The following is a 24,052-nucleotide window of genomic DNA, read 5'->3' on the forward strand; positions in this document are numbered from 1 at the left end:
TCCTACCTCTGAACCAACAGTACCTCTGAACCAACCGCTCTCTTTGTATCCTGCGGGAACTAAACTTCCAGACCTTGTTGAAGGCCTTGCAAAAGTTCGGACAGACAATATCCACTCCATACCCTCATGTGAAACTTTTCGATTACCTCTTCAAAGCTTTCTTAAAGGTTCATCAAGCAGGAGTTGAGAGCAAGAATCAAATTGTGTCAATCACACCGACATTTGAACCTTGGTGTTTTGTGGCAAGCAGTACCGTGCAGTACATAAATGATACTTATGATAAAAATTGTGCAAAGGAGGGTTAACGAGGCCTGTTCAGAGAAGAAGAAGCTGTTCCTAAATCACCAAAACATCTCTTTAAAACAGAGATAAAGAGGAATTTCTTTAGCCAGAGGGTGGTGAATCTGTGGAATTCATTATCACAGACAGCTGGGGAAGCCAAATCTTCAGTATATTTAAAGTAGAAATTGATTGGTTCTTGACTGCTAAGGATCCAAGGCAGTGAAGGGTACCTCAGTAAATATATTTAAGACAAGGTTGCATTGTAGGGGAATTAAGGGTTGTGGGGAAAAGGCAAGTAGGTGGAGATGAGTCCATGGCCAGATCAGCCATGATCTTACTGAATGGCAGAGCAGGCTCGACGGGCCAGATGGCCGACTCCTGCTCCTATTTCTTACGTTCTTATGCTACGGAGAGAAGGCAGGACAATGAGAGGGAAAAGAAATCAGCCATGAGACTCAATGGGCTCAATGGCCTGATTGTACTGCTATGTCTCATGGCCTTATGGTCCAGGATGGTTAAGTTCCTTCTCAAAGACCAAAGGTGCCAAACATTTGGCAGAATCTCCGATGGTGATGAGGCATCATGCGGAGCTAGACTGGTGAATTGGATTCGCACTCAGAGATGTCAAGGTCAAAGGACTGAATGCAGACTCCATAAGCGGTGATCACTCATCAGTTCTCATTGAGGGGGTCAGCCTCCTTTTGCTTTGTTGCCCTCTCCAAACCAGCTGCTTTCGGATGCATGTGACAAGACTTTTAGAGAGAGCCTCATCCTGTGTTTGACCCTGGAAGTGTTTGATGGGAAGGTGTAGTGTAAGTTTCACTCTGTGTCTGACCCCAGGAGTGTGTGATGGGACGGTGTGGAGGGAGTTTCACTCTGTGTCTGACCCCGGGAGTGTGTGATGGGACGGTGTGGAGGGAGTTTCACTCTGTGTCTGACCCCGGGAGTGTGTGATGGGACAGTGTGGAGGGAGTTTCACTCTGTGTCTGACCCCGGGAGTGTGTGATGGGACGGTGTGGAGGGAGTTTCACTCTGTGTCTGACCCCGGGAGTGTGTGATGGGACGGTGTGGAGGGAGTTTCACTCTGTGTCTGACCCCGGGAGTGTGTGATGGGACAGTGTGGAGGGAGTTTCACTCTGTGTCTGACCCCGGGAGTGTGTGATGGGACGGTGTGGAGGGAGTTTCACTCTGTGTCTGACCCCGGGAGTGTGTGATGGGACGGTGTGGAGGGAGTTTCACTCTGTGTCTGACCCCGGGAGTGTGTGATGGGACGGTGTGGAGAGAGTTTCACTCTGTGTCTGACCCTGGGAGTGTGTGATGGGACAGTGTGGAGGGAGTTTCACTCTGTGTCTGACCCCGGGAGTGTGTGATGGGACGGTGTGGAGGGAGTCTCACTGTTTCTGACCCCAGGACGGTGTGGAGGGAGTTTCACTCTGTGTCTGGTCCCGGGAGTGTGTGATGGGACAGTGTGGAGGGAGTTTCACTCTGTGTCTGACCCTGGGAGTGTGTGATGGGACAGTGTAGAGGGAGTTTCACTCTGTGTCTGACCCTGGGACGGTGTGGAGGGAGTTTCACTCTGTGTCTGACCCTGGGAGTGTGTGATGGGACAGTGTGGAGGGAGTTTCACTCTGTGTCTGACCCCGGGATGGTGTGGAGGGAGTTTCACTCTGTGTCTGACCCCGGGAGTGTGTGATGGGACGATGTGGAGGGAGTTTCACTCTGTGTCTGACCCCAGGAGTCTGTGATGGGACAGTGTAGAGGGAGTTTCACTCTGTGTCTGACCCTGGGAGTGTGTGATGGGACGGTGTGGAGGGAGTTTCACTCTGTGTCTGACCCCGGTAGTGTGTGATGGGACGGTATAGAGGGAGTCAGCCAGTCAGAATGCTGTCCATGGTACATCTTTGTTCAAAGTGGATGTTACTGTCAAAGTCCACACAGCATGTTACCACAGACAACATGAAATTCATTTCCTGCCAGAGTACTCGGTAAATCTGTAGAAAAGTAACTATAACAGGACCAATGAAAGATTAACCAACGTGCAGAAAGTTGCAAGTGTCGGGTGATTTACCAAATCTCCTAAACTCAAGAAGGCAGCACCATCACTAAGGTCTCTCAACAGTATTTTTATGGCTCTCCCTCTACTGCGGCCTGAAAACAGCACACCACCACCTACTTCAGTGATACTACACCTCACCCTAATTCTGATACCGGTCCTGGGTTCTAATAAACAGTTCACAGGCTCCCTGGGGACAAGACATCTCCGGTGCCCACGTCCCGCAGCGGAGAGTCACCGCGGGTCATCGTCCCGAGGGGACTCACCGGCTTCTCGGCGGTAAAGGCAGTCAGCAGCCGTGGGGTGACCTTCCAAGCCGAGCTCCGTCCGGCCTTCACGGCCCGGCTCTCTCCCTGGCGAGCAGGTTACGGGAGTCTGTACTCCCGCAGCAGGAAGTTCACCCTCTACCCCGAGGTTTCCCCGGCCCGGTCCGATCAGCTGGCGTGCACCAAACTTCCAACTGCCCGCCCTCCGGGCCAAGCAGAACCGGGAGAAGATTGAGCGAGATGGTCACTGTCCCGTCCCAAAGTGGGGGTACAAACGTCTACTGAGCCTGAAATTGTGCCCCCCCCCCACTATCTGAAACGTCCGTACTCTCCTGGAGGAGGGGAAGAAGGCAATCAACTCTCGGGGTAGGTGGGACAGGGTCGCGGGACACTGTTGTACATCGGCTGCGTGTCTGACTGTGGGAGAGAGGGAGGGTTGCATCGCGTTTGCTGCCGGTGTGTGCAATCCCTCGGGTCCGGAACGACTGTATGAACAGGGTGCAGGAGTCGCTTCTCACTGTGTGACAAGAGACAGTTCTGGTCACCGAATTATAGGAAAGATGTCAACAAAATAGAGAGAGTACAGAGGAGATTTACTAGAATGTTACCTGGGTTTCAGCACCTAAGTTACAGGGAAAGATTGAACAAGTTAGGTCTTTATTCTTTGGCGCGCAGAAGGTTGAGGGAGGACTTGATGGAGGTAGTTAAAATTATGAGGGGGATAGATAGAGTTGACGTGGATAGGCTTTCTCCATTGAGAGTGGGGTTGATTCAAACAAGAGGACGAGTTGAGAGTTAGGGGGCAAAAGTTTAAGGGTAACACGAGGGGGAATTTCTTTACTCAGAGATTGGTAGCTGTGTGGAACGAGCTTCCAGTAGAAGTGGTAGAGGCAGGTTCGGTATTGTCATTTAAAGTAAAATTGAATAGGTACATGGTCAGGAAAGGAATGGAGGGTTATGGGCTGAAGTGAAGGTCGGTGGGACTAGGTGAGAGTAAGCGTTCAGCATGGACTAGAAGGGCCGAGATGGCCTGTTTCCGTGCTGTGATTGTTATATGGTAAAACCAATTCCGTTCATTCCCAATGGTCTGTGCCAACCTGATTCCAGTGTGGGGCGAAGGGAATGTTTCCCATGGTGGGGGAGTCTAGGACCAGAGGGCATGGCCTCAGAATTGAAAAACAGAGGTGAGGAGGGATGTCTTTAGCCAGAGGCTGGTGAATCTGTGGAATTCAGTGCCACAGATGGCTATAGAGGACAAGTCATTGGGTACATTTAAAGTGGAGGTTAATAGGTTCTTGATTTGTAAAGTCAAAGGTTACGGGGATAATTGGAGTTCAGAGGGATAAAAAAGTCAGCCACGACGGAACGGCAGGGAGAATCGTCGGGCTGAATGGCCTGATCTCCTGCTGTAAAGAGCTGGAAATCCACTGGCTGTCCTGTCATATGCACTGGTCCTAGGTGTGTGGTTTGGGGAGGGGGTCTCCTCTGGTCCCTCAGTGGGATTAACTCCCCTACAACCCCATGGTTTCCTCAGGGACAAGTAGGCACAAGCTGGGAGCGGAGCAAGGTTCTACAGAGGCAGCCCTCATCGACAGATGCCCAGCATGAGACAGCAACCTCTCCTGTGGCAGGTCACTCTGGGCAATTCGTCCTTTGCCCCCACACCTTCCTGCTCCCTCTCCCCCTCTCATCCACCCTCTCCACTCTCCTCTCCCTCTCCCCCTCACTCCGTCCTTATTGAGGGACCAATGGGAGGTGGTTCACTGCCACTTCACTCCTCATGCTGACGATGCCTTTGATTCTCACACTCGAAAGGAACAATCACAAAAGCCAATGACTTACAGATTGAACATTAAACATTATAAATTTACAAGGATGTTGCCGGGACTAGAGGGCCTGAGTTGGAGGGGAAGGCTGAATGGGTTAGGACTTTATTCCCAACATATAGAAGATTGAGGGGAGATTTGATAGAGGTAAACAAAATTATGAAGGGTATAGAAAGGGTAAATGCCAGCAGGCTTTTTCCTCTGTTGGTGAGACTACTAGAGGTCACAGATTAGGGGTGAAAGGTGAAATGTTTATCTGAACATAAGAGAATGTGGAACGAGTGCCATTGCGTGGTGGATGCGGGTTCAATGTCAGCATTTAAGAGAAATTTGGACAGGTACAGGGATGAGAAGGATCCAGAGGGCTAAGTTCTGGGTGCAGGTGGAGGTGACGAGGCAGATTAATGGTATGGACTAGACGGGCCGAAAGACCTGTTTCTGTGCTGTGGTGTTCTGTCTGCTCCTGATCCATATCCCTCCATTCCCGGTATGTTCATGTACCCATCTAAATGTCTTTTACACTCATTGTTGCATCTGCTTCCACCAGCACCGACAGTGCATTCCGGGCACCACCACTGTCTGTGTAAAATAACCTGTTCCTCCACATCTCTTTTAAACCTCCGCCCTTCTCAACTTAAAGTGCCCTTTAGTATCAGACATCTTTACTGTGGGTGCGAGATTCTGACTGCCCACCATATCTATGCTTCTCATATTTTTATGAACTTCTATCAGGTCATATTTAAGCCATATTTAAGCTTGCAGATGATGCCACTATTGGCCAAATCAAAATTGGTGATGAATGAGATATAGAAGGGAAAGTGTGGAGCCACAGCAACAACTTCTCAACATCAGCAACACCAAAGAACTGATTATCGACTACAGGAGGTTCATGGGCCAGTCCTCGAGGTGAAGATCGACAGTAACTTTAAATTCCTTGGTGCAACACATCAGGGGATCTGTCCAGTGCTTAGGTGTCGACACAGAGAAGGCGTAACAGCATCTCTGCTTTTTAGTAGTTTGCATAGATCCAGCATGTCACCAAAGACTTCGACAAACTTCTGAAGGTATACTGTGAAGAGTATCCTGACTGGTTGCATCCCAGACTGATACGGAAGCACCAAAGTCCAGGAATAGAAAAGGCTACAGAAAGTGGTGGACACAGCCCAGTCCATCACAGGAAAAGCCCCCCCCCCCCACACCATCACTGAGCACATTTACATGGAGAGCAGCCAGAGGAAGTAGCAACCATCATCAAAGATGCCCACCTTCCAGACCATGCCCTCTTCTTGCTACTGCTTCTTGCAGGAGGTACAGAGCCTCAGGTCCCACACCACCGGGTTCAGGAAGAGTCATTACCCTTCAGCATCAGACTCCTGAACTCTGCACATGTCTTTATTCACCACTACTCTGAACCGATTCTACAATCTACAGACTCACTTTTAAAGACTCTTTACAACTTATGTTCTCAGTATTATTTTTATTTGCCAACTTTGTCTTCTTTTGCAGATTGGTGTTTGTCAGTCTTTGTTTTTTTAAATATATAATTCTATTATTTCTTTTCTTTTCTTGTAACTGTCTGCAAGAAAATGAATGTCAGGGTTGTATATGGTGACATACTTTTATAATAAATTTATCTTTGATCTTTGAGGTCTCCCCTTGGTCTCCACCGCTACAGAGAAAACCACCGACGTTTGTCCAACCTCTCCTTACAGCTCAAGCCTTCTAATCCTGGCAGAGTCCCGGTGAATCTCTTGTGCACCCTCTCCAAAGCCTTAAAATCGTTCCTGTAGTGGGGTGACCAGAACTGCACTAAATATTCCAGAAGTTACTCACATCCCTGACTTTACACACGATGCCCCAATTAATGTAGGCAAGCATGCCATACACCCTGTACAACACGATCTACCTGTGAGCCACTTTCACCCCAATGTCCTTCTGTACATCATGCTCCTCGGCATCTTGCTATTCTCTGTATACTTTCTTCTTACTTTCTCTCACAGTGCCACACGTCACACATTCAGATGAACCCCCACTTGTCATTTCTCTGCCCACATTTCCAGTTGGTCTATATCCTTTGAAAAATCTTCACTATCCTCGGCTCTGCTAATTTTGCTGTCTTCTGCAAACTTCCTCAGCAGCTGACCTGCATCTTCATCTAAATATATTCACAAATTCTGGAGGTTCCAGTGAAATACCACTGGTCGCAAACCTCTGGTCAGAATAACACCACTCCACCAGTTTCTTCCTGTCATCTATAGCCTAGCCAATCTTAACTCTAATTTAAGTTAGCATGAACCAAGTTTGTGGATGATACAAAGATAGGTGCAGGGCAGGTAATGTTGAGGAAGCAGAGCCTCTACTGAAGTACTTGGATAGGTTAGGAGAATGGGCAAAGAAGTGGTAGGGAAGGCTATGGTATGCACTTTGGTAGAAGGAGCAGAGACATTGGCTATGTTCTAAAAGAGAGAGTGAATTCAAGAATTGGAGGTGCTGGATACCTTAATAGTTAGCTTGCAAGTTGTGTCAGTGGCAAGAAAAGTAAGTGTAATGTTAGTATGAGGCTGAGGCTTTCTCAGGTATCAGTCAAGCCGCATTTGGAGTATTGTGAGCAGTTTTGGGCCTCACAACTAAGAAAGGATGTGTTGGTGTTGGAGAAGATCCGGAAGTTTATGAGAATGATCCTGCAATGAAAGGGTTACGAATAAGGAGCGTTTCACGACGAGGCCAACAGAAAAACAGCTGTAATTGAACTTAGCAGACACAGCTCAGCATATTAGAAAAAAACAGCCTCCCGTCCACGGCCTCTACACTTCTCGCTACCCTAGTAAAACAGCCAGCATTATCAAAGTTCCCATCCGCCCGACACATCGCTGCTGTCTGACCTGCTCTATCACTGTTCTCCCTTTCAGTACCTCAATGCACGGATATGATGGAGCGATCTGTGTGCAGAACAAAGTTTTCACTGCGGCTTGATACATGTGAGAATAATAAACAGACCGCTCCCTTTCCCTCCAGCCGGACTGCATTGGGTGAAGGAACCTCCCTTACCAACATGACGGAGGGTCAAACCACTCTATCCTTAACAAGATGGCGGACAACCTGCGGCAGGCAAAGGTCAACCTTTTCTCACTGTGGTGGGCTGTGTAAAATTATGTAAATTGTTTTGGGATGAATTAAACGTACACAGAGCTACGGAGAATGCAAACCACAAGCAACGGTCATTTTATTGGGGTATAGCCCGAATCAGTTGAACGGAAGGAATATATCTAGGACTACATCTCCCAGAGTTCAGTGGGTGGCGCTTCCGGTCACACTTCCGGGTGACGCTTGCAGGATGCTGAGGCCGAAAGCTCTGACCCAGGTTCTGAGTCAGGCCAACACGGCTGGTGTGCAGAGTACCCTGTGAGTGAGGGGTAACACGGGGGGGTAGATTACCCTGTGAGTGAGGGGTAACACGGGGGGGTAGATTACCCTGTGAGTGAGGGGTAACACGGGGGGGTAGATTACCCTGTGAGTGAGGGGTAACACGGGGGGGGGTAGATTACCCTGTGAGTGAGGGGTAATACAGGGGGGTACATTACCCTGTGAGTGAGGGGTAACACGGGGGGGTAGATTACCCTGTGAGTGAGGGGTAACACGGGGGGGGTAGATTACCCTGTGAGTGAGGGGTAACACGGGGGGGTAGATTACCCTGTGAGTGAGGGGTAACACGGGGGGGTAGATTACCCTGTGAGTGAGGGGTAAAACGGGGGGGTAGATTACCCTGTGAGTGAGGGGTAACACGGGGGGTAGATTACCCTGTGAGTGAGGGGTAATACGGGGGGGTAGATTACCCTGTGAGTGAGGGGTAATACGGGGGGTAGATTACCCTGTGAGTGAGGGGTAATACGGGGGAGGGTAGATTACCCTGTGAGTGAGGGGTAATACGGGGGGGTAGATTACCCTGTGAGTGAGGGGTAACACGGGGGGGTAGATTACCCTGTGAGTGAGGGGTAATACGGGGGGGGGGTAGATTACCCTGTGAGTGAGGGGTAACACGGGGGGGGTAGATTACCCTGTGAGTGAGGGGTAACACGGGGGGGTAGATTACCCTGTGAGTGAGGGGTAACACGGGGGGGGGGTAGATTACCCTGTGAGTGAGGGGTAACACGGGGGGGTAAATTACCCTGTGAGTGAGGGGTAATACGGGGGGGGTAGATTACCCTGTGAGTGAGGGGTAATACGGGGTGGGGTAGATTACCCTGTGAGTGAGGGGTAACACGGGGGGGTAGATTACCCTGTGAGTGAGGGGTAACACGGGGGGGTAGATTACCCTGTGAGTGAGGGGTAATACGAGGGGGTAGATTACCCTGTGAGTGAGGGGTAATACAGGGAGGGTAGATTACCCTGTGAGTGAGGGGTAATACAGGGGGGTACATTACCCTGTAAGTGAGGGGTAATACAGGGGGATACATTACCCTGTAAGTGAGGGGTAATACAGGGGGGTACATTACCCTGTAAGTGAGGGGTAATACAGGGGGGTACATTACCCTGTGAGTGAGGGGTAACACGGGGGGGGGTAGATTACCCTGTGAGTGAGGGGTAATACGGGGGGGGGGGTAGATTACCCTGTGAGTGAGGGGTAATACGGGGGGGTAGATTACCCTGTGAGTGAGGGGTAATACAGGGGGGTACATTACCCTGTGAGTGAGGGGTAATACGGGGGGGGGTAGATTACCCTGTGAGGGGTAATACGGGGGGGTAGATTACCCTGTGAGTGAAGGGTAATACGGGGGGGTAGATTACCCTGTGAGTGAGGGGTAATACGGGGGGGGTAGATTACCCTGTGAGTGAGGGGTAATACGGGGGGGTAGATTACCCTGTAAGAGAGGGGTAATACAGGGGGGTAGATTACCCTGTAAGTGAGGGGCAATACAGGGAGGGGGCAGAGTACCCTGTGAATGAGGGGTAATATGGGGGGGTAGATTACCCTGTAAGTGAGGGGTAATACAGGGAGGGGGCAGAGTACCCTGTGAGTGAGGGGTAATATGGGGGGGTAGATTACCCTGTAAGTGAGGGGTAATACAGGGAGGGGGCAGAGTACCCTGTGAGTGAGGGGTAATATGGGGGGGTAGATTACCCTGTAAGTGAGGGGTAATACAGGGAGGGGGCTGAGTACCCTGTGAGTGAGGGGTAATACAGGGAGGGGAGAGAGTACCCTGTGAGAGGGGAGGGGGTGGAGTGAGGCGAAGGGAGGGGCAGGAGAGAAGATCCCCCCCCCCCCCCCCCCCCATGGCAAGGAAATCAGAAACTAGGTCCGTATCTCAGAGGTAGAGGTTTTACACAGCAGTGTGTGCCTGGAACACACCAGTAGCAGAGGCTGATACATTGGGAGCACTTACGAGACGTGTATGAAAGAAAAATAAGAGCTGTCTGGGAGGGAGTGATTAAAATTCCAGAGTAACATTTTGAGCCAAAAAGCCTGTGGTGTACTGTACTGTCTTTGTTTTAAAGGTACTGGTTTTAGGATAAGTGGGGTGAGGTTTTAAGGGAACTTCAGCGACAACCATATATGGACCACAGTTCCATAACTGAAATGAGCTGCCAGTGGGTGTAGTTCAGGCAGGAACATTAAAAAACATTTAAAAAGCACATGGACAGGTACATGGATAGGAAATGTTTAGAGGGATACGGACAGGGACACGAATAGGAAAGGTTTGGAGGGATACGGACAGGTACACAGATAGGAAAGGTTTAGAGGGATACGGACAGGTACACGGATAGGAAAGGTTTAGAGGGATACGGACAGGTACACGGATAGGAAAGGTTTAGAGGGATTCGGACAGGTACACAGATGGGAAAGGTTTAGAGGGATATGAACAGGTACACGGATAGGAAAGGTTTAGAGGGATATGGACAGGTACACGGATAGGAAAGGTTTAGAGGGATATGGACAGATACATGGATAGGAAAGGTTTAGAGGGATATGGACAGATACATGGATAGGAAAGGTTTAGAGGGATATGGACAGATACATGGATAGGAAAGGTTTAGAGGGATATGGACAGGTACATGGATAGGAAAGGTTTAGAGGGATATGGACAGGTACATAGATAGGAAAGGTTTAGAGGGATATGGACAGGTACACGGATAGGAAAGGTTTAGAGGGATATGGACAGATACACGGATAGGAAAGGTTTAGAGGGATATGGACAGATACATGGATAGGAAAGGTTTAGAGGGATATGGACAGATACATGGATAGGAAAGGTTTAGAGGGATATGGACAGATACATGGATAGGAAAGGTTTAGAGGGATATGGACAGGTATTGAATTGATGTTATTTCTTACATCCTTCCTATACGTGAATAGTAAGAATCTTTAAGTTACGTCTCTGTCTAAATGTGCAATTGATAGTAATTTGTAATAAATAGTATGTACAACAGGACAGACAATATAATATAGAACTACAATTGTATCTGCATGAATTAATCAGTCTGATGGCCTGGTGGAAGAAGCTGTCCTGGAGCCCATTGGTCCTGGCTCTTATGCTGCAGCACCGTTTCCCGGTACAGGTCCTTTGGCCGACAAAGCTTTGCCAAACATGTCCTTACTTTAGAAATTACCTAGGGTTACCTATAGCTCTCTATTTTTCTAAGCTCCACGTACCTATGCAGGAGTCTCTTAAAAGACCCTATTGTATCTCCCTCTACCATCGTCGCCGGTAGCCCATTCCATGCACTCACCACTCTCTCTACATAAAAAAAACTTACCCCTGACATCCCCTCTGTACCTACTTCTAAGCACCTTAAGACTGTGCCCTCTCATGCTAGCAATTTCAGCCCTGGGAAAAAGCCTCTGACTATCCACACGATCAATACCAAGGCCAAGTTCACTCAACCTATTCTCATAAGGCATGCACCCCAATCCAGGCAACATCCTTGTAAATCTCCTCTGCACCATTTCTATAGTTTCCACATCTTACCTGGAGTGAGGTGACCAGAACTGAGCACAGTACTCCAAGAGGGGTCTGATCAGAGCCCTATATAGCTGCAACATTACCTCTTGGCTCCTAAACTCAATCCCATGATTGATGAAGGCCAGTGCACCGTCCTATGGACTGGGACCCCAAGATCCCTCTGATCCAAGAGTCTTACCATTAATACTGTATTCTGCCATCGTATTTGACCTACCAAAGTGAACCATGTCATACTTATCTGGGTTGAACTCCATCTGCCACTTCTCAGCCCAGTCTTGCATCCTAACAATGTCCCACTGTAACCTCTCCCAGCCTTCCACATGATACACAACATCTCCAACCTTTGTGCCATCAGCAAATTTATTAACCTATCCCTCCACTTCCTCAACCAGGTCATTAATAAAAGTCACAAATAGGGGTCCTAGAACAGGTCCCTGAGGCACACCACTGGCCACCTTCCATACAGAATATGACCCGTCTACAACCACTCTTTGCCTTCAGTGGGCAAGCCAGTTCTGGATCCACAGAACAATGGATGCCATGCCTCTTTACTTTCTCGGGTTACCAATGATCCTACAGGCCCTTTTTACACACCTGTCCTTGTAAATGTCCTGAATCATGAGAAGTTCACATCTCCAGATGCGCTGGGCTGTGCGACCACTCTCTGCAGAGTCCTGCGATTGAGGGAGGTACAATTCCCATACCAGGCAGTGATGCAGCCGGTCAGGATGCTCTCAATTGTGCCCCTGTAGAAAGTTTTTAGGATTTGGGGGCCCATACCAAACTTCTTCAACCGTCTGAGGTGAAAGAGGTGCTGTGTGCCATTTTCACCACACAGCTGGTGTGTACAGACCACGTGAGGTCTTCGGTGATGTGGATGCCGAGGAAGCTGTGTACCCTCTCAAGATCTGTTTACCCTCTACCAGATGCATTGATGTCAATAGGAGTTATCCATTCCTCCTGTAATCCACAACCAGCTCCTTTGTTTTTGCGATGTTGAGGGAGAGGTTGTTCTCTTGTCACCACTGTGTCAGGGTGGTGACTTCCTCTCTGTAGGCTGCCTCGTTATTATCTGAGATTAGGCCAATCAGTGTAGTGTCATCAGCAAATTTAATTAGTAGATTAGAGCTGTGGGTGGCAACACAGTCATGGGTATACAGAGAGTAAAGGAGGGGGTTTAGTTCACAGCCCTGAGAGGCACCTGTGTGGAGGGTCAGAGAGGCAGAGGTGAGGGACCCCACTGTTGCCTCATGCTGGCGATCTGACAGGGAGTCCAGGATCCAGCTGCACAAGGCAGGGTGAAGGCCAGGGTCTCTGAGCTTCTTGTTGAGCTTGGAGGGAGTTACGGTGTTGAATGCTGAACTGTAGTCCAAGAACAGCATTCTCACGTACGCATCCCTCTTCTCCAGATGCGTAAGGACGGTGTGGAGGTTGAAAGGGATGTGGACAGGGAAGGTTTGGGCCAAATATGGGTAAATAGGACTAGAAGTGGAATCTTGATTGGGCTGCTGCTAACTCAGACTCTAGAATTGGAAATCACAGCAGGCCATTCCACCCACTGTCGGTACTAGTTTTGTGAACTAGCTCTCTGATTGGACTTAGACATTCTCCTTCACTTGTTTCCAATTCCTTTTTGAAAGTTTATATCACTGTACCAAAGTTGTCCTGTTAGGCAACTTTCTACCACGTGTCCTGCTGTTATTTTTTGGAAACCTGCCACCCACATCTGCAAGCCACTGCCCCTCCCACCACTCGCACCCATCCTTCTTGTCAAAACCACTCATTTGACAGCCCTAATCTTGTCTTCTCCAGGGAGAATAATTTCAGTTACTCTGAGGAATAATGTCTGGGATAAAAACAGAAATTTTTTTTAAAACTCAGTTGATTAGACCTTAGCTGTGGGCAAAGAGTCTGTGAACATGTCTGGTCAGAGTTCATTCCTGATCCCATTCGGAGAAGCCTCCCCAAGGCAGCAGTCCTACTCAGAGAAGTTTGCACTTCAGCATTAGGGTGACCCCTTGGCACGGTGGGGTGAGGGTGAGCTGTTATCTCCTGGTTCCAGAGACCATGATTTCCAGCACTGTGTGTGTAGTTTCCAGGTTATCCCTGTGACCATGTCAGATCCCCTCAAGTTCATCAACAACGTGGGTTAATCGGCTGCTGTAAATTGCATTCCCTGGTGTGTTGCGTAGAATCTGAGGGGAGTATGTGGGCAGAATAGAATGGGATCAGCATAGGTGGATGATTAATGGTCAGCACAGACTCGATAGCTTGAAGGGCCTGTTTCCATCCTGGACAATTTACTCCTTTTGGCCACAGTTGTCCAGCTGGGCTGACATGGATTTGAGAATGTTCAGCTCGAGGGGGGGTGGGGTGTGTGTTGTGAATCTGGTCCCTCTGTCAGCTTGTACCTGCCCAGTGTAACCTCTGACCATCTTCCCCCTCCTGCCTCAGGCTGCTAAACAATGAGGGCTCCCTCCTCGCCTACTCCGGTTACGGGGACACAGATGCACGGGTCACCGCTGCCATCGCCAGCAACATCTGGGCGGCATACGCTAAGAACGGACACCAGGCTTTCAATGAGGACAAGCTGAAGTTCATCCTGATGGACTGCATGGTGAGGGCTGTGGGGGGTGGACATGTTCTGTTTTCGTTTACAGGGGAGTGATGAGGCTCCTGCTCCCAGAGAACACATGCACATCCCTGACTCTGTTCCCCAAGAAAGCACAGTGTGCTAGAGGAGATTTCCACGGGGCTGTCCTATAAGCGAAGGTTGGAAAGTTTAGGTCTGTATCCCTGGCTGCAATCAAAGACACAAGATCCTAAGGGGAACACGTACAAAAAGCTGGAGGAAATCAGCAGCTTAGCAGCACTTCGAATCAGAACCAAACTTACTGTCACTGAGCAACCTCGAGGAAATCTGCAGATGCTGGAAATTGAAACAACGCACACAAAATGCTGGTGGAACGCAGCAGGCCAGGCAGCATCTATAAGGAGAAGCACTGTCGACGTTAGTCCTGACGAAGGGTCTCGGCCTGAAAAATCGATAGTGCTTCTCTCTATAGATGCTGCCTGGCCTGCTGTGTTCCACCAGCATTTTGTGTGTGTTGTTTTTACTGTCACTGACGTAAGTTGTGAAATTTGTTGTTTTGCAGAAGCAGTACAGTGCAGACGTAACAAGTTACCGTAAGACACAACAGAACATACAATGCTCCAGCACAGAACAGACCTTGCTGGGTCGAAGTTGTGCCACCGTATTCCGAGATTAATCGAACACTTCCCACCCGCACAGCCCTCCATTTCTCTTTCATCTATCTGCCTATCTTCTTAAATGCCCCTAATGCATCTGTATCTTTCACCCCCCCCCCCAGCAGTACATTCCACGCACCTACACTCACTGTGGGGGGAGAAGGAACCTATCTCCGACATCCCTCCCCCCATACCTCCCTCCAATCACCGTAAAATTATGATTAATTGAAAACAATAATTAAAAAATTAAAAAGAGGAAGAGTGAGGGAGCTTTTATCTGCTCATGGACTGTTCGGAAAACTGGCAATAGAAGGGAAGAAGTTTTGAGTGTGGGTCTTCCGATTTCTATATCTCCTCCCCGATGGTTGTAATAAGAAGCGGGTCCTTAATAATAGATGCCATCGCCATTTGAAAATGTCCTGGGTAGTGGGGAGGGTTAAGGCCACGATGGAGTTGACAACCTTGTGCGTTGTTGCCTCCATACTGGATGATGGTGCGACCAGTCCTGTTACTCTCCAGTACGTCAGACGTAGAGCCGCTGGCGTGCCTTCAATGTGATTGCCTCAATACGATGGGCCCAGGGTAGATCCTCAGAGATGATGATGCCAGGAGCTTATGACTTGGCCTCCATCATCTGGCTTATGAAATTCCTCCATCTCTATTCAGAGGCTGTCCCATCTGGTCTTTGGATTCCCTGACTGTTGGAAAAGTCTTCTCCACGTCCACTCTGTCTAGGCTTTTCAGTGTTTGGTATGTTTCGCGAGATTTCCCTTCCCCCGATTCTTACAAACCCCAGCGAGTACTGGCTCAGACCCATCAAACTCTCCTCACATTAACCCTTGCATTCCCATGACCATTCCTGTAAGTCTCCTCTGGACCCTCTCCAATACCAGCACATCCTTTCTTAGATAAGGGGCCCAAAAGTGCTCTCAATATTCCAAATGCAGTTGAACAAGTTCCTGTAACGCCTCAGCATTACATCCTTGCTTTTGTATTCTAGTCCTCTGGAAAGGAATGCTAACATTGCATTTGCCTTTTTGAAAGATTGTGAAATTAGAGTTCCGGGACCTGGTTCAGAGGATTTGAGGCCATCGTGTTGAATGTCAGGGCGGGTTGAGGGGCCCTTGGGGCGACACGGGCTGGGACGTAATGTCACCCTCAAGAGCATTCCCCCTCGTACACTCTCTGCCCTGCGAATGGGTTGGGGTCACAGTGTGCTGCGGTAGTGGGGGGGGGGGGGGGTGTGGGTAGTTAGCAATGTTCTCTATTACAGCAAGTCCCTATGACAGGCCACGGATGCGATTCCTCCAGCAGTTGAATAGTGAGCCCTGCCTTGCTTTTTGGCAGAGGCTGTGGAAGGAGCCCATGTGCTGAGCGCTAGTTTGTAGGGTGTGTGGGGAGGATGACAATCCGAGGACAGGAGCTGGGGGGAATGGTAGGGCAGGGAAGGACGATCCGAGGACAGGAGGTGGGGGGAATGGTAGGGCAGGGAAGGACGATCCGAGGACAGGAGCTGGGGGGAATGGTAGGGCAGGGAAGGACGATCCGAGGACAGGAGGTGGGTGGGAGGAAATGGTAGGGCAGGGAAGTACGATCCGAGGACAGGAGGTGGGGGGAATGGTAGGGCAGGGAAGGACGATCCGAGGACAGGAGCTGGGGGGAATGGTAGGGCAGGGAAGGACGATCCGAGGACAGGAGGTGGGGGGGGGGGAAATGGTAGGGCAGGGAAGGACAATCCGAGGACAGGAGCTGGGGGTGGGCATATGGTAGGGCAGGGAAGGACGATCCGAGGACAGGAGGTGGGGGGGGAAAGGTAGGGCAGGGAAGGACGATCCGAGGACAGGAGGTGGGGGGGAGGAAATGGTAGGGCAGGGAAGGACGATCCGAGGACAGGAGCTGGGGGGAATGGTAGGGCAGGGAAGGACGATCCGAGGACAGGAGGTGGGGGGAATGGTAGGGCAGGGAAGGACGATCCGAGGACAGGAGGTGGGGGGGGGGAAATGGTAGGGCAGGGAAGGACGATCCGAGGACAGGAGCTGGGGGTGGGCATATGGTAGGGCAGGGAAGGACGATCCGAGGACAGGAGCTGGGGGGAATGGTAGGGCAGGGAAGGACGATCCGAGGACAGGAGGTGGGGGGGGGGGAAATGGTAGGGCAGGGAAGGACGATCCGAGGACAGGAGCTGGGGGTGGGCATATGGTAGGGCAGGGAAGGACGATCCGAGGACAGGAGGTGGGGGGGGAATGGTAGGGCAGGGAAGGACGATCCGAGGACAGGAGGTGGGGGGGAGGAAATGGTAGGGCAGGGAAGTACGATCCGAGGACAGGAGGTGGGGGGGGGGGAATGGTAGGGTAGGGAAGGACGATCCGAGGACAGGAGCTGGGGGTGGGCATATGGTAGGGCAGGGAAGTACGATCCGAGGACAGGAGGTGGGGGGGGGGCATATGGTAGGGTAGAGAAGGACGATCCGAGGACAGGAGGTGGGGGGGGGGCATATGGTAGGGTAGGGAAGGATGATCCGAGGACAGGAGGTGGGGGGGGGAATGGTAGGGCAGGGAAGGATGATCCGAGGACAGGAGGTGGGGGGAATGGTAGGGCAGGGAAGGACGATCCGAGGACAGGAGGTGGGGGGGGAATGGTAGGGCAGGGAAGGATGATCCGAGGACAGGAGGTGGGGGGGGAATGGTAGGGCAGGGAAGGATGATCCGAGGACAGGAGGTGGGGGGGGAATGGTAGGGCAGGGAAGGATGATCCGAGGACAGGAGGTGGGGGGGGAATGGTAGGGCAGGGAAGGATGATCCGAGGACATTAGGTGGGGGGGGAATGGTAGGGCAGGGAAGGATGATCCGAGGACAGGAGGTGGGGGGGGGAATGGTAGGGCAGGGAAGGACGATCCGAGTCTGGGAGCACAGAGCCTGGAATTTTCCATTCTATGGTCTCTGGGATGGGCCGTGCTGGGGGACTGTGCAAGTGTGGTACAGACCATGTGTTGATGGCATCTCCTCTCTTGCAGGAAGGCAGGGTGGCCATAACCCGGGTGGCCAACCTTCTGCTGTGTATGTACGCCAAGGAGACGGTGGGCTTTGGCATGCTCCAGGCCAAGGTAACACGTCAGCCACGACGACAGAGCGGACGTCAGGGAAGGGAGGGGTGTGGTGTCTGGGGGGGGGGGGGGGGGTGTTGGTTTGTGGCAGCTGAAGGAGAGGTCGTCAGTGTCAGGAGGGGGTAGTGGTCGGTGACAGGTGGGAGAGGGGCTTGAGGGTGTTGGTGATAGGGAGGGGTTCAGGCTAGAGACCAGTAATGGGAGGGGCAGTGGTTGGTGATGAGTGGGAGGAGGAGAGGTGGTAGGGGAAGGGTGGTGGTTGGTGACGGGTGGCATGAGGGCTAGAATGGGAGGAGGGGTGCTGGTTCCTGATGGGGAAGGGTTAAGTGATAGGATGAGAGGTATAGTGATTGGTGACAGATGGGAGGATGGCGAGGCTAGGATGGGAGGAGGGGTGGGGAGGAATTGTGATGGGCTCTGCTTGCTGACACTCCCAAGGCCATGAGGAATCCAGGACAGCTTTCCCTTTTCCATGGCCGTTCCTGAAACTGGCAGACAATACAGACTGTACAGCAGCATAATGTAAGAAAGCAAACTCATGCAGCTGTCAGAACTCTGAAATCGAAAGGGCCTCAATGTGAAACGTTATAGCCTTTGCAGTTCCTCTGCAGACGCTGCCTGCCCTGACCCGCGTCCCAGGCTTCCCTCTGCATAATATTTACTACACTCCCTCTGCCACAGGTATCTCCTTTGGTGGTGGGAAGACCAGACCTGTGTACACTATTCAGGTGTGGTTCTATCAAAGCCCAACACATTTGCAGCAAGACATCTCCAGTCTGCTCACTATTCAGGCCAGTGTGACCCTTCCTTCCCAACTATTGACCAAACCTCCACAATAACTCCCAGTTCCCTTTAAACGTAAAACACTTTCCAGTCCCTTGTTATGGAAATAAAATACCCAAAACGTACACTGTTCTTCCATTGAGTACAACCTCACTGGTTTGTGTTTCTTTCCTCAGGCAGTTAATCTGATCAACCATTCTAGTTAACTCCCACTCCCCTCTGTCTATTTCCTTAGTTACTGCATTATAAACACTAAACCACTATTGGTGCTGACCTTGCCCACATCTCCTCCATTTCCTGGACATCTACACTCACCCCATCTTCCCATTCCTTAAGTGATTGAGGATTGAGTTCCTTTTGTCCTCACCTACCACCCCATGAGCCTCTACATTCAACACCTCAATCTCTCCAAATTCCACCATCTTCAAAGGGATCCTACCACCAAACTCCTCCCCCACCTCTCTCTGCTTTTCACAGGGATTGCTCCTTTGTGATTTCCATGTCCATTTGCCCTCCCCACTAATCTTCATGCACATGTTCCTGCAAGTGAGAGGAATGTTACACCTGGCCACGTATGTCTTCCCTCACCTCCATTCAAGGCCCCAAACAGGCCTTCCAGGTGAGGCAACACTTCACCTGTCAATCTGCTGGGGCCTTTATCGTATCCGGTGCTCCCAAAGCGGCTTCCTCTACATTGGTGTGACCCGATATAAATTGGAGGACTGCTTTGTCAAGCACCTCCTCTCCATCCACCAAAAGCAGAATTCTGATGGCCAACCATTTATCCCTATCCATTTGTGTTCCGACATGCCTGTCCACGGTCTCCTTGACACTCCCAGGTTGGAAGAGCAACATCTCATATTCTGTCTAGGTAACCTCCAACCTGATGGCATGAACATCGATTTCTCCTTCCAGTAATTTTTTTCTTCCTTTTGTTTTCCCCCTTCCCTTGCCTCTTCTATTCCCCAATCTGGCCTCTCACCCCTTCTCTTCACCTCCTATCACCTCATCCTGGTGCTGCTTCTTCCCTTTCTCCTGTGGTCCACTCTCTTCTCTGAGATTCCTTCTTTAGCTCTTTACCTTCCCCACCTACCTAGTTTCACCTGTCACCTAGTTTGTCCTCCTCCCCCCCCCCGACCTTTTTATTGTGGTGTTTTCCCCATTACTTTCCAATCCTGACAAAGTGTCTTGGCCTGAAGTGTTAACTGTTTATTCATTTTCTTTGATGCTGCTTGACCTGCAGTGTTGCTCCAGCATTTATTGTGTGTGTCACTTTAAACCACTTTTTATAATGCTGTTACATAGTAAATACATTATGGTATTTATGCACACTTTATCTGCACTTCTAATTTTATTTTTATATAATTCTATATTTGTTGAATCTTGTCATTCTTGCATGTTGCACCAACACGTCACAGTAATTTCCTAATAAATGCAACTGTATTTGGCAAATAAAATTGATCCATCTGACTATCACTTGTCCTGCCCAGATCTCAGCCTTTCAGCATCACTCTCAAATTTCGGGTATTGTGTGCAGTTCTTGTCAGCTACATTTATTATTTTTGTTCATTGAGATACAGGACTGAACAGGCCCTTCTGGCCTTTCGAACCAATAGCAATCCCCCTATTTAATACTCGCCTAATCACAAGACAATTTATAATGACAATTAACCTACCAATCGATAGGTCTTTGGACTGTGGGAGGAAACTGGAGCACCCAGAGGAAACCCATGCAGTCACGGGGAGAACGTAGGAACTCCTTACAGACAGTGGTGGGACTTGAACCTGGGACGTCTGTACTGTAAAACCTTGTGTCAACACTACCATTCCACCCTAAAGAAATATAGAAAGGTTAGCAATAATATTGAAAAGAGTGCAGAGAAAGTTTACAAATATTACTGGATACTAAGTTTATAGGGAAGGTTGAATAGGTTAGGACTTTATTCCTTGGAGTGTAGGAGAATGAGGGGAGATTTGACATAGGGTAAATACAAGCAGGGTTTTTCCACTGAGCTGCAGAAAGACTAGAACTAGAGGCTCCAGTTGTGGACACCAACTCATTTAAAGCAGAAGGGTGTCAAAGATTACAGGGAGAAGGCAGGAAAATAAATCAAATGAAGTCGCAGACCCAAAGGGCCAAATGGGTTAAACCCGTTCCTGTGTCTTACGAAAGGGGAGAGACGGTTTCAGCAGAGGCTACAAGCAAGAGATGAGGAGAATCCCACGTGGTTTGGAATATTAACAATTGGACACTCTGTCGCTGGACACTGGACCAGCTGGAGCAGCCAGGAACTGGACAGGTCATGAGAGCAAGGAACGTGTAGGGTCCAGGGAGAAAGACTGACTGGGGTTTCTCTACTCAAGAGTCTGCTGGGATTTCATGGGCTGAATAGCCTTTCGTTTTGTGTATGGTGCACCTGATATTTTTCCCTCTCTCTGTCTCTGTGCAGGCCGAAGCCCTTGTCCAGTACCTGGAGGAGCCTCTGACCCAGGTGGCAGCATCATAGGAGAAAGCTTTGAAGTGACACTCCAGGGAGGGAGGGAATCAAGGCCTTGGGGTGGGGGATTTAATTTAAAAAATGCCTTTGAGAAGGGTTTGAGACAAGACCCACTGCACTTTGTGAAAACTGCTGGAAATTTGTTCGAGCTTGCTGTTTGTAGAACAATAAATATGTGGAGAAAGCGGGACAGGGATTAGGCTTTTCTGTGGGAAGCTGGGCAGAGTGGCTGCAGCTTTGTGTTGAGAGTGAAGGTGAACAGGGCCTGCTGATGAGACGGAGCAGAACAGATCAAAAGTATCATCTTGATTGCACCTCTTGGTTGGTGTGACCCGCACTGTGCTAGGCTAAGAGTGTTCTGTATGGGATTGGAGAAGCATTTTGAGTTCTCAGCCAAGGTGGGCTTCTCATTCTCCCTCCTCTCGGTCTCAGCTGAGCTGCAGGACATTAAGACCATAAGACATAGGAGGGGAATTGGGCCATCAGCCCCATTGGGTCTGCTTCACCATTCAGTCATGGCTGATCCTCTTTTTCTCCTCCTCAACCCCAGTTCCCGGCCTTTTCTCCATAACCTTTGATGCTGTGTCCAATCAAGAACCTCTGCCTTAAATACACTAATGACCTGGCCACAACTGCATGTGGTAACACATTCCACAAATTCACCACCCTTTGCCTAAAGAACTTTCTCTGCATCTCTGCTTTGAAAGTGTTCCTCTCTGTCCTGAGGCTGTGCCCTCTTGTCCCAGACTCTCTCACCATGGGAAACATCCTTTCCACATCTACTCTGTCTAGGCCTTTCAATGTTAAAAAGGTTTCAATGAGATCCCTCCTCATCCTTCTGAATTCCAGTGAGTACAGACCCAGAGCCATCAAACATTCCTCGTATGATAACTCTTTCATTCCTGAAATCATCCTTGTGAATCTCCTCTGGATCATCTCTAATGCCAGCACATCTTTTCTAAGATGAGAAGCCCAAAACTGATCACAGTATTCAAGGTGAGGCCACACCAGTGCCTTGCAAAGCCTCAGCATCAAGTCCTTGCTCTTGTGTTCTAGTCCTCTTGAAATGAATGCTAACAAGGCATTTGCCTTCCTCAACACTGACTCAACCTGCAAGTTAACCTTTATGGTGTTCTGCACAAGGATTCCCAGCTCCCTTTGCATGTCAGATTTTTGGAATTTCTCCCCCTTTGGAAAATAGTCCACACATTTATTTCTACCACCAAAGTGCATGACCATGCATTTTCCAACATTGTATTTCATTTGCCACTTTCTTGCCCATTCTCCTAATCTGTCTCAGTCCTGTAATACCTTGGGCTCTTAACTCAGTAAGCAGCTTCATGTGTGGAACTTTGTAAAAGGCCTTCTGAAAGTCAAAATATACAACATCCACTGCATCCCCTTTATCTACCCTACTTGTAATCTCAAAGAATTCCAACAGGTTTGTCAGGATTTTCCCTTAAGGAAACCATGCTGACTTTGTACTATCTTGTCCTGTGTTATCAAGTACTCCATCACCTCATCCTTAACAATTGACTCCAACATTCTCGCAACCACTGAAGTCAGGCTAACTGGTCCTTTCTGCTGCCTTCCTCCTTTCTTAAAGAGTGGAGTGACATTTGCAATTTTCAAATTTACAAAATGCCAGAGTTCAGTGATTTTTGAAAGATCATTTCTAATGCCACCACAATCTCTAATGGTACCTGTTTAAGAACCCTATGATGCAGTTCATCTAGTCTGGTTGATTTATGTACCTTTAAGTCTTTCAGCTTTTTAAGTACCTTCTCTCTTGTAATATTAATTACACCCACTTCTCTTCCTTGAAAATACACAGTTAGTTAATCTGACATCTCCTTGTCCCCCGTTATTATTTCTCCTGCCTCATTTTCTAGCAGTCCTATATCCACTTTAATTTCTCCTATTTTTAGCATACTTGAAAAGCTTTTACTATCCACTTTGATATTAATTGCTAGCTTGCTTTCATATTTCATCTTTTCCCTTCTCATGATTTTTTTTTAGTTACATTTAAAATGTTTTAAAAACTTCCCAATCCTCTGTCTTCCCACTAATTTTTGCTTTGTTGTATGCCCTTTCTTTTGCTTTTACAATAGCTTTGACTTCTCTCGTCAGCCACCATTTGAGTATTTCTTCATTTTTGGAGTACACGTGTCCTGCACCTTCCTCATTTCCCCCAAAAACATATACCGTTGCTGCTCTGCTGTCATCTCTGCCAGCATCTCCTTTCAATTTACTTTAGCCAACTCCTCTCTCATACCATTGTAATTTCCCTTACTTCACTGTAATGCTGCTACATTAGACTTTCTCCCTGTCATATTTCAAGTTGAACACAATTATATTGTGATCACTGGTTCCCGAGGGTTCTTTTACCTTAAGCTGCCTAATTACCTCTGGTTCATTACATAACACCCAATCCAGTATAGCTGATCCCCTAGTAGGCTCAATGACAAACTGCTCTGAAAAGCCATCTCTTAGGCTTTCAATAAATTCACTCTCTTGAGATCCATTACCAACCTGATTTTCACAGTTGACCTGCATGTTAAGGCCTCCCATGACTACCACAACATTGCCCTTTTGACTCGCCTTTACTATTTCCCATTGTAACCCTGTGGTCCACCTCCAATGTTATGTCACATGTTTCTACTGATTTGATGTCATTCCTTACCAGTAGAGTTACACCAGCCCCTCTGCCTACCTTCCTATCCCTATAATATGTAACCTTGGACATTCAGCTCCCAACTACAACCATCCTTCAGCCACGTTTCATTGATGGTCTGGCAGCAGTCTCATTTCTGCCAATGTCTCAGAATATTTTGGAACAGTTTCCCTGTATCCAAAGTATTCCACTCTCATGGTTCTGCTGAAGCATGGGGTTTGTACAAACAGCTGGGCTGTGAGTCACTGGAGCATCAGGGCTCCAAACCATCAGTTCTCTGAAAGTAAGTGGGTAAGGTGGTAAAGAAAACATTTGCCTTTATTGGTCAGTGTGTTCAGTACAAGCGTCAGGAAGTCGTG

The 24,052-nt window shown here is 49.1% G+C and overlaps 1 protein-coding gene across 2 annotated transcripts; it reads left to right on the forward strand.

Annotated features, from left to right (window-relative positions):
* Nucleotides 1-2,614: 2,614 nt before the first annotated feature.
* lamtor2 (late endosomal/lysosomal adaptor, MAPK and MTOR activator 2) lies at nucleotides 2,615-21,207 on the forward strand. Of its 2 annotated transcripts, XM_059979920.1 has the most exons (5): nucleotides 2,615-2,967; nucleotides 7,337-7,541; nucleotides 13,841-14,003; nucleotides 17,649-17,738; nucleotides 20,972-21,207. In XM_059979920.1, exons 2-5 carry the CDS (start codon nucleotides 7,354-7,356, stop codon nucleotides 21,026-21,028), a joined length of 498 nt encoding a protein of 165 aa, XP_059835903.1. In that variant the 5' UTR covers nucleotides 2,615-2,967; nucleotides 7,337-7,353; the 3' UTR covers nucleotides 21,029-21,207. The 2 variants fall into 2 exon arrangements, with proteins under 2 accessions (XP_059835903.1, XP_059835905.1); XM_059979922.1 differs by lacking the exons at nucleotides 2,615-2,967; nucleotides 7,337-7,541 and adding an exon at nucleotides 7,702-7,829.
* Nucleotides 21,208-24,052: the final 2,845 nt, after the last annotated feature.

This window comes from Hypanus sabinus, chromosome 9 (genome assembly GCF_030144855.1).
Source record: "Hypanus sabinus isolate sHypSab1 chromosome 9, sHypSab1.hap1, whole genome shotgun sequence".
NCBI lineage: Eukaryota > Metazoa > Chordata > Chondrichthyes > Myliobatiformes > Dasyatidae > Hypanus > Hypanus sabinus.